The following is a 10,104-nucleotide window of genomic DNA, read 5'->3' as shown; positions in this document are numbered from 1 at the left end:
CGTTTAAACTCAATCTTATGTAATCCTGACTTAATATGATAAACGCTAGTCTGTCAACTAAAGCTTTCTTGCTTGTTAAACGCTTGTTGCTTTGAGTATTTTTGACTTTAAGTGAATGTCTCTTGAAATTACAATAATGCTTGTTAAGTGAATTAATTGTGATCTTTACATCTAATTTGTTATCAAAGGTTTTTTGATTGTAATTTTGAAATTTACACGTAAGCGTCAGAGGGTGCCCTCTATTAGATGAAATATTTGTCTTTATTTGATCATACTCAGAGTTGATTTTGTGTTTGGTTCTGTTGTCAATTTTTTCCGAATTGATTTGTTGATCAAGCAATTGGTGAATTGAGTGTTTTTTTCTCTCTGTGATTTTTCTTCCTATTGTTCTGAGTTACTATCAATTTCTACGTTATTAAATTGACAAAATTTAGACTGGATCCGTCTCGCAATCCACCTTAAAAGTGAGGAGTAAAAGAAAGTAAATTGAGAAAGAAGAAGAGAGAGAGGAGAGAGAGAGGAAAGAGAGAGGAGAAAATAGACAGCTTGAGAAAGAGAGGAAAGAGAGAGAGAGAGATAGGAAGAGATAGAAATAATTAAGGAACGCTCGTAAGATATTTTGATTGATAGGGGACATGGCTCTTACCCTGAATCCATCCCATCAAAACAATACTGGTGGTCGAGTTAATTTACGTGAATCATTAAAAGGATTATATTGTCCCTTCCATTGCCGTGGTTATTGTAAATTTGGTTCAGACTGCTCCTTTAGCCATGATAACCGATCATCTACTCGTGTACCTGATAACGTTTGCTATTTCAATTTAACCAAACAATGTTTCTCCGGTGATGAATGTCGCTTCCTTCATATTGATGCAATTACCTTGCTAGGCCTTCAAGATTATAGTAACAACAATTCAGACACGACCAATAGTAACAACAATAACAACACCAACAACAACCATCATAGTTCACCCCAATCAACTACATCATCTTCATCTTCTAAATCCTCTGATCATATCAAAATAAATGTACCTTCAATTAGTTCATTAAACTGCAGCTCTAGCAATGGAGGAGTTGGTGGCGGTGGTGGTGGCGGCGGTGGTGGTAATAGTAATAGACCACTTAACAATCTTTCCTCATCGTGCTCAGCTTCCTCGTCTGCCTTGTCTATCTCAACCTCATTAGCTACTCCTTTAAACAGCACTCTGACCAACAGCGCTACGACAAATTTAACCTCAACAACATCAAACAACAAAACAACCACATCAAACTCAAGCCAAGGTAACAAATTGGGTGCCTGGAGTTCACCTCTACACATTACTCCTTCGAGTAACAGTGATCCCCAACAAGAAAAACGATCTCTCCCTTTGTGTCCCTTTGCTCGTGTCTCTGATCATTGTCCACATGAGAATTGTACCTATTTACACGGCGAGAAATGCGATTTTTGCAATTGCTTGTGTCTTCACCCGTACAATACCGAACAGAGGGATATCCATCGAGATGAGTGTATCAAGGAACATGAGAGAGAAATGGAACAAGCTTTCGCTATTCAACGAAGCAGTGATAAAGCTTGTGGAATATGTATGGACATTATTATGGACAAGGAATTACCGGTGGAAAGGCGTTTTGGTATATTAGAAAAATGTGACCACGTCTTCTGTCTTACTTGTATCCGAAAATGGAGACAAACGGAACAATTGGACAAGAAGACTATCCGATCCTGCCCTGAGTGCCGGATATTTTCTGCATTTGTTATACCCAGTCAGTATTGGTATGACAGTGGTGAAGAGAAAGACAGGTTAATAACCAATTACAAGAAAGCCTTAAGTCAAAAACCTTGTAAACATTTCAATCAAGGCCAGGGAACATGTCCCTTCGCTGGAGCCTGCTTTTATCTTCATGCCTATCCGGATGGAAGAAAGGCTGATATGCCTCCTCCAACATCCAGGAGAAGGAATAACAATGAATCAGAATCATCCACTTTCAGAGTATGTATAAAATTAGTTATCAGTTGAAAAAACTGACCTAATTTCGTGATATGTTTTAACTTATTTTTAAATCTCTTTTGATAAATTTCATTTAATTAATTCACCTGTATTTTCATTTATTTCTATTTCCTAGAATATGTTACTTTGGAATTATCTGGAATTCAGAGAAGATAATAGATTGCTGACTGTAGACTATCTAGAGCTGTTAGAAGGAGCTGATCAGGAGCTGCTGAACTCATTCGTCTTCTCGGATACAGAAGATGAATCCGAATGGGGATCTTATGCTGATTTTGGGGATTTATGAGATTTCTTGGTGAAAATGATAGAATGGAAAACGAGAAAGTAAAGATGGTCAGTTGATGAAACCATCATTTCCTTCATATTCCCATTTCCTTTACCAGTCCTACCTAAAATATTCATCAATTTCTTTCTTCCCATTCCCGTTCCCTTTTCTTTTATTTTCACGGTCTCCTTCTTCATTTTATTGTCTTCTCTCACAGACTCTTCATTCGTATCAACAAACGTGAAAAAAGTCAACAAATAAACCTTCAATTTCAACAGCGCTTGATTACTTTAATAATTAGGAATTAAATTTCGTCTTTGTGATGTCAACCATAATTTTGCTGTTGTTAACCCTTCGCAACCACAATTAACTTCATCAATTCAGCACTTCAAAGATCAACTTAGTTTAACATTGGAATATAGTTAAGAGGAAAATCAAACATTATTCAAGTAAATTACAATCAAAAAAAGGAAGAATCTAATCTAATTACTGAAAACTATGAGAATCGATGGAACACTCAAATTTAAACTAATTCGCATTTTCTCTCCTCTCTCACACACACATCTTGTTCTCTTTCTTTCTCGTACTCTCTCCCTTCTATGTTCAACTAAATATGATTCGGTTTCATGAAAAAAAATAACAAATTGTAAACAAATCTTAAATCTGAAAAACAAAATAAGCACAAATAATGAAAGACGTGATGTGATTCTAACAAGAAAACAAAATCAAATTTCAAGCTTTTAATTAGCTTAGTGCATTAATATCTTCCCTTCGTCAATCAAAATATGTTGATTTTGCCTTTTCTCTTCACTGTTAGTTAATTTACAGCATACATTTTTAATTTACAACCATGAATTTTAACTCATCTGATATTATTACATTGTATATGATTATATTAATGTTAATAGCTATTGAAATGGTAAACATAAAGATAATTTTTTCTCTCAATTCAGTAAAAGTTCAATTTTTGAACAAACCAATTTTCTGCATTGATAATTAGATACAAATAGAGGGCAACACTGAATCAAAGACGGATCAAATATTTTAATTGTCGTCATAGAAACTTGATGAGAGTCACCTTTTCAAGTCAAAATTTGACACGTTCAAACATTTGAAATCACCGATTTTCAAGTTTGAAAATAATAATTGTTTAGTTATGTAATTATATGATCAAACAATTTTTTTATACTCAGTTTAATTAGATGAAATTACATCAGTGAGAAAGGAAGGACACAAAGATGGAAGAAAGGGACTGAGAGAAAAGGAAATCGAGTGCGTCAGGAAGCGGAAAATTAATCAATAAGATCTTGATCTATGACAACCCATTGGCGGGAAACTTTGTAGTTCATTTGATTTCTTTTGAGCTATGAGAAGAAAGATGATTTTATAATCCTCGGGGTGTTAATTTCCAAAAGCTATCGATAGCAAACATTAAGTTAACAATAGCTTTGAACATAAATTGTTATATACTGAGCAAAAATGTGAAGAGCTTTGGATGGGTTTAGTGAGTGACGATTTTGTGAATTAATTAGAATGGATTTTGAAGAGAACAAGGAATAAACACAAGAAAATAAAGACAAAACAAGGTATCAAGGCTCTCTGTTATCCCGAATTGAAAAAGTGATTCAATTTACTAGCGACTGAAGATTGATTATCGCATCTTGTAGGTGTATAATTGTTCATCAATTACACTAAGTTGTCCATGGAAGTCTACTAATATCTCGAAATCTAGATCCCTCTGTAAAAAAGTAAAAATTTCAATGAGTTAAAAAGAGTTTTTTTAAAGAGTAGGAGATTAAAAGTCTAACCTTGTTATTTTTATTTGGTTTCATGGAGAAAGTTCCATGAATCTGTTCATTTTTCTTGCAAGTAAGAGATTGATCGATGTAAAAAACAGTTTGTTTCCAATGAGTATATGCTGCATCCGGTGCTGAAAAAATGATAAAAGAATCGTGTTTAAAATGTTTGTAAGAACCAAAGTAAAAGGCATAAAAATTGTACATTAAATTAAAAATTTGGGGCACTTACAAGTCGAAAAACCAGTTGGCTTGTGGCATTTAGTGAATTGGACTGAGAAAAATGTTACAAAGGCTTGTATATAATCATCTCTTTTCATTACAAGAGTAAATGGTGTCATAAAGCTTAAATCTTCAGGTTTAACAGTGTAGAGATCAACTTCTTTGAGAAGACAATAGCTAGTCACAACTTGCTTCGGGTCAACAACATCAACTAATGGTTCTTTAAGAGCAACTTCTCTTATACAGCTCATGTTAAATCCATAGACATCTTCCCACCCTGATAATCAAAAAGAAATTGAAAATTCAAAATGAGTATTATAGATTTTAGAGATTATTTAGTTAACGTACAATTAATTTTATCCTCTTTATATTGTCTGTCCTCTATGGCTGTTATGTAAAGAGTTGCTCGATCTGGAAACATTAGGCCATCACTTTTCTGAAGATAGAGAAAAAATAGATATTAAAATTTTCGAATCAATGATATCTTGGCGCTGTTTACTTACCAGCCATTTGTCTCGAGCATAAATAACAGTATCAAGCATAGATTCATAAAAAAGACAATACCCCATCCATTCTGAAATAATAATATCAACTTTTTCAATGCCATCTGGGAGTTCAACTTCTTCTACTTTTCCCTTAACAATGGTAATACGATCAGCAAATCCATTATCTTTTATCACACGTTCAGCTAGGTTAACGATTCCAGAGCATTCGATCTGCGCAAAAAAAAGAGTAAAGCGGTAAATTGATTGAAAGATGATTGAAGAGTAGCAGAAAGCTAACCGCTGATTGAGAGTTATTGGACAGAGATAACAAATTAGATTAAAATTTTCATCTTTAAAACCATCTATTGATTGAATTGAATTCAATTTATATCATGTTTATTGTGAACAATGTGTTTAACTACTCAACAAACAAGGCATCCATTTTTATAACCAATAGATGATGTTTTAGATTAATTTTTTTAATTTATTTTGTTATCTCTGATCAATAACTCTCATTTAATGTTCAGCTTTCTGCTAATCTTCAGACAGACAAGCTTCATATTAAATTGTACACTGATGGGTAGCGAAGGATTGATACAATGTAAATATCAACCCACGTCAAATTTCTCATTAATCTTCAACTTACACCAATGACTCGAGCAGCACCAGCTTTGGCAGCAAACATAGACAATATACCAGTTCCACATCCAATATCGAGGACAGTTTTACCTTTAAAGAGGTGTTTGTTGTGGAGCATTGAATTTTTATAAGTGACCGTTCGAACCTCATCTTTCAGCATTTCTTCGTGTATACCAAAGTGAGCATAGCTGTCGAAATAGTAGTCCTTACTGGTCATTTCATCGGGCTCTTTACATACTGGCTGTTCACTGTTTTCATTGATATTCCCTTCAGGATCACAGTGATTCTCTGCACTAGCCTCACCATTACCATTGGCATAATTGGCATTATCCGTTTGAGTTGAATCCATGGTTACGTTATTTAACAAGTCCAAAGATGACTATACTAAGCAAATGGTTAAGTAAAAGAGATCTGAAAATAAGAAGGAAAAAGGGGTGTGAAGAGGAGATCAAGAAAATGAATTTAAACAGAAATTGGATGACTTAGAATGACAATTTATCATTTAAACAGAAAAAAGACGAACAAAAGAGATCTTTCAACAAAGAACAGCAAAAAGATTAGACTGGAAAAAGTATTTAAATGGAAAACCGGCGAATGATGATTTAGTTAGTTGGATAGGAACATGAAAATATATTAGTAAAAAAGTTTATCACAATTAAAAGTAGATTAATTAGTTGATTGCTTAGAGTTAAACTAAACTTAACTGTTGATAATAAAATACTAAATAAATTCACTCACTGTTAACAATCACTGTACCAGCATGTTCTTTTACTTTAAGGGATCTTATAATAATTGAAAAGGTACTTAACAATGAAATAATCAAGTGGTTTGAGATTCGAAATTTAATTTAATCAATTTAGTCTCGACATCCTTCTAAATTATCCAATAAATTACTGAATTAAATTTTAAATTAATTTTTAAATTAATAACATTTGGACAAAATATTTGGAGGCAGATTGTTGTTTTATTATTCAACCATTAGAATGGACATGAAAATTGGTTTAATCAAAATACAACTACATTGTAATTTATTTTTTGTATCTAAGTGAAAATCATTTTAGTTGGAAGTCATATAATAGTGGGAAAAGTTGAAAAAGAAATCAGTACATTAAGTTTTAAAGAACCAACGTCTATCAAAAGTAAATTAAACAAAAAATTGAATGGAAAAGAAAATATTCTTCTAAGAATGAAATTATTTTGCTAAGATTAAAGCAAAAGTTCAATGCCATATTCATGTTGAGAAATTGTTCGGGTAACTCTAGCTGGTACAGGAGTTCCATCTTTAATTAGGCTTTCAATTGTAGGCAAGTAATTTTGAATCTTATCCGCATTGTCAACTCGGCATCGGATCGCTTGAGCTGGAAGTTTTTCAATACTAATTTCCTTAGGAAGTTGATAAATTTCCGAGCTATCGATTTCGTCTTGATTTCCAAAATCAGGATAATAGACACGACATTTTTTACCATTATTCAACATCTCCAGAACTAATACACGGTAATAATCGCCATCTGTGGTAAAATTTAAAGTAAAAATTTGATTTAATCAGATTGGCTAATGAGATTGAATATATAAATTCTTACCTTCGGCATTAGCAACACCAAATAGACCAGGCTTAGGAATAACCTTAGGGCTTGATTCACTAATAGCGGAAAGTCCTTCGTAGAGGGCCAACATGGACTCATCTGTCAAAAAGACAAAGTGTTAATAAAAAATAATACAAAATAACCTATTGAGATTGAATTAATTTCAACTAAATTCAACTTACTGTCTCCCAAAGCATAAACAATACTTGAATCTTCTGAATCCATGTAAAGAAGAACAGATTCATCCCCTTTAAGTGGGGTCATCTTGTAAAGATGGTAATAGTTGGCAGGAGAAACTTTTCGACTATGCTGTTAATGGAGAAAAAATTGCAAATTAAGAGCCAAATTAACAAAAAGATGGCATCAAAAAGTATGCTCATTGAAATAAACTTACTTCATAGGCCTCTGTTGGGGACATAATCTTTTTAGGAGCAGGTCTAGGAGGTGATACGGGTTCGATAGGATGACTTGGCTTCGGACATCGAGGCTCAGGAATGTAGCTTGATTCATTGATCCTTCGGTCATTTTCTATTCTAATTTCATTTCGATCAATAGACCTCTGATGTTTTGGGATATATGATGTAATTTCGTTTTCATATTTATTTTCTGGTTTGTTAACACGCAGATCACCACGCTCAGTGAAATCGCCAAAAGTAGGTTTCTGTGCCATTGAGTCAGATTCACGCTGAGGAAAGTTACGTCGAATACGAGTGATAGGCTAATCAAAGGAAAAAATAAATATAATTAGAATAATTATAACACTATTAAAGCGCTAAGAAATACCTTTCTAATTTCTTCATAATGTTTAGCTAGGCCTTTTTGAACCAATAATTCATTGAGTGTATTTCCTTCATCATTAAAAATTTCAACTTGATAGACGCCATCAATCTGGGAAAAAGGTTTACAATGTTTGTAAAGAATTTCATCGCTATCGTAGATATTTTCAAGGAATTGAGAAGCTTCTTTATCCCACTCGCTTTCATAAAGGGGTTTAACATGTTTCAAACTGCAACAAATAGCTAAGGTTGGAATCGTGGTTAGCTTTGGAGGAAGAGGTCTTAAGTCTTCTTTTGCAATCATATCCGAATTACCAAAATCAATAAAACTGACAATAGCGTCTGGTCCGTCAAATTTTAGAAATTTGACTCGATACCAATTGTCATCCCCTCGGTTAAAAGCAGCACAATAATGACCAGGCTTAATCTTTTCAACTCCTGGCCATTCATCTGATTCACCCAAAGTTTTGTTCAGTACATCAGTAATTTCCTCGATTGTTAGAATATCTTCTAAACGCTGGACATAGAATTCTGATGGATTTTCGATATAAGAAACCATAATATTAATGGTTTCTCCAATCTTTAATGCGGTTTCTTTGAGGTAGGTAACTTCATTATTCAAAGAGATTTTAGGTTTTGGCATAATTATTTTATTGGGCTCCTCAATAACAAATCCGCCATTGTTAACTTTGATTCGAGCCTGGGGATTATCATTTATAGTCGGTGTTGATGATTGAGCAACCTTTAATGGTGTGGGATTCAATATAATTTCCTCGGTTTTTTGCACAACCTTAACTGGAGCTTCTGATGGCTTAACTTTTCCTGAAACTTCTTCAATTTTAACTTTTTCTGGAGCTTTTTCTGGGGCCTTTTCTGGAGCTTTTTCAGGTGCACCATTGGTGAGTTTGGGATGAGGAGAGCAAACACTGCGATGGTGAGACCATGCTAAGGACTGGCATCTTAGTCCACAGTAAGCAACAACACGGCACTGAGAACAGACAACAAATTTTCCTTCATTGGTGTGACAATATGAACAGCTAACAGGAACACTGCTAGGTAATCCTTCGAAAGGATCCAAAACTGACTCATCGCGAACAATAAAATGAACATGTCGTACGAGAGGTTCAGCTTCACAAGCAGCACAGTTAGCTTCAGGAGAAGGAAGAATTTTTACGAGATTCTCCACAGCTGAAAGATTGTTAACGAGATCACCCATTGTATTCATCGGTTTTACTAAACGAGTCAAAGATCTTGCCAATTGTTTACGTTGTTCACGCTGAAATATAATTAAAATAATAAATAATAATAAAATTAAATAAAACTAAAAGAAAAAAGTAAAACTTACCAATATTTCTTCTTTCTTGCGTTCGAATTCGCCTTTGTTAGCTGCAAGCGTAATTTTAAGGTTCAACGGTTCTTTCAAATGTAAAGCTTGAATAGCTGTAGTAGCTTCAGTGATGGTCTTCACTTGAACAATACTGAAATGAAACAAGATTAGATTTATCAAGCTTACTTATATTGATGGTTTGATGGGCTGAATGATAAGCCAAAAGTTGGACACTTGTGATAAAAAGCACTTAAAGAAAACAAACTAAACTTCGTTTTATTTACTGAGAAAACTCAAATGAATCACTGAGATTAAAAGTACATACTATAAAGACAAAACGAGATTATAAAGATAGCGGTCTAAAATAAATCTACTCACGCTTTTTGGAGCTCCGAGTTGGTTCTGAGGAGTTTACAATTTATTAGTGGAATACCAGAAAATTTAAATAATCGAACTAAACCGTCCTTCAAAGAAATAATTAGATGAGCAAAAGGGGAATTAATCAATGGTCAAGATGATCAATGAGGGATAAAACAAAAGTCAGGGTTGAATAGTTTTAACAAGAAAAAAAAAGATGATGCAAGTTTTACTTACTCGGTATAAACCGCTTGGTATATTATCAACAAGGATATTAATAGGTTCTTTAGATCCACCGCTGAGGACAGTAACAGAATGACGAAATAAGATTAACTGTTACCAAGGAAGATTAAGATTGAAAGGTGAGAAAGGATTTACTTACCGAGTGTCAGGGAGAGCAAAACCAGGGCCGCCAAAGTAACTATTGTTTAATGAGTTGACATAGTCTTTAGCCATAAAATCATCAAAATCATCCAATTCACTACCCATAATAGTTTAAACAATTAGTATCAGGTTTCACTTGATTGAATTAAGTTAGATTAATTTAACTTGAGAACAGTTTAAATTAGAAAAGAGAGGAAAATAGCGACAATAGAATAAGTTCAACTTGTCATACAGTGTAAGTAGAATAAAGTGAGAAAGAATTAT

The 10,104-nt window shown here is 33.7% G+C and overlaps 3 protein-coding genes across 4 annotated transcripts; 1 reads left to right on the top strand and 2 right to left on the bottom strand.

Moving 5' to 3' along the window:
- The first annotated feature begins 287 nt into the window (after window positions 1-287).
- LOC107361224 (putative E3 ubiquitin-protein ligase makorin-1) lies at window positions 288-3,219 on the top strand. Its single transcript, XM_015927997.3, has 3 exons — window positions 288-1,988; window positions 2,122-2,339; window positions 2,489-3,219. Exons 1-2 carry the CDS (start codon window positions 636-638, stop codon window positions 2,290-2,292), a joined length of 1,524 nt encoding a protein of 507 aa, XP_015783483.1. The 5' UTR covers window positions 288-635; the 3' UTR covers window positions 2,293-2,339; window positions 2,489-3,219.
- Window positions 3,220-3,433: 214 nt separating this feature from the next.
- Art1 (arginine methyltransferase 1) lies at window positions 3,434-6,189 on the bottom strand. 2 transcript variants are annotated; one of them, XM_089266742.1, is made up of 7 exons: window positions 6,118-6,189; window positions 5,421-5,824; window positions 4,793-5,005; window positions 4,638-4,725; window positions 4,300-4,566; window positions 4,080-4,201; window positions 3,434-4,009 (listed from the first exon to the last, which is right to left on the bottom strand). In XM_089266742.1, the coding sequence occupies exons 2-7, from the start codon at window positions 5,760-5,762 to the stop codon at window positions 3,923-3,925; spliced, it is 1,119 nt and encodes a 372-aa protein (XP_089122868.1). In that variant the 5' UTR covers window positions 5,763-5,824; window positions 6,118-6,189; the 3' UTR covers window positions 3,434-3,922. The 2 variants fall into 2 exon arrangements, with proteins under 2 accessions (XP_089122868.1, XP_015783485.1); XM_015927999.3 differs by having other exon boundaries at window positions 6,152-6,189.
- A 224-nt stretch (window positions 6,190-6,413) lies between these two features.
- Window positions 6,414-10,082, bottom strand: LOC107361178 (uncharacterized). The gene is made up of 9 exons (XM_015927933.3): window positions 9,839-10,082; window positions 9,694-9,754; window positions 9,478-9,563; window positions 9,118-9,250; window positions 7,780-9,048; window positions 7,391-7,714; window positions 7,179-7,305; window positions 6,994-7,095; window positions 6,414-6,921 (listed from the first exon to the last, which is right to left on the bottom strand). The coding sequence occupies exons 1-9, from the start codon at window positions 9,943-9,945 to the stop codon at window positions 6,620-6,622; spliced, it is 2,511 nt and encodes an 836-aa protein (XP_015783419.2). The 5' UTR covers window positions 9,946-10,082; the 3' UTR covers window positions 6,414-6,619.
- Between the last annotated feature and the right edge of the window lie 22 nt (window positions 10,083-10,104).

The sequence above is a fragment of the Tetranychus urticae genome, chromosome 1, assembly GCF_039701765.1.
Source record: "Tetranychus urticae isolate SD_2017Ah chromosome 1, NJAU_TeUrti_SD_1.0, whole genome shotgun sequence".
Classification (NCBI taxonomy): domain Eukaryota; kingdom Metazoa; phylum Arthropoda; class Arachnida; order Trombidiformes; family Tetranychidae; genus Tetranychus; species Tetranychus urticae.
The sequence above is the reverse complement of the archived record's forward strand: the minus strand, read 5'-3'. Positions and strand labels throughout refer to the sequence as shown.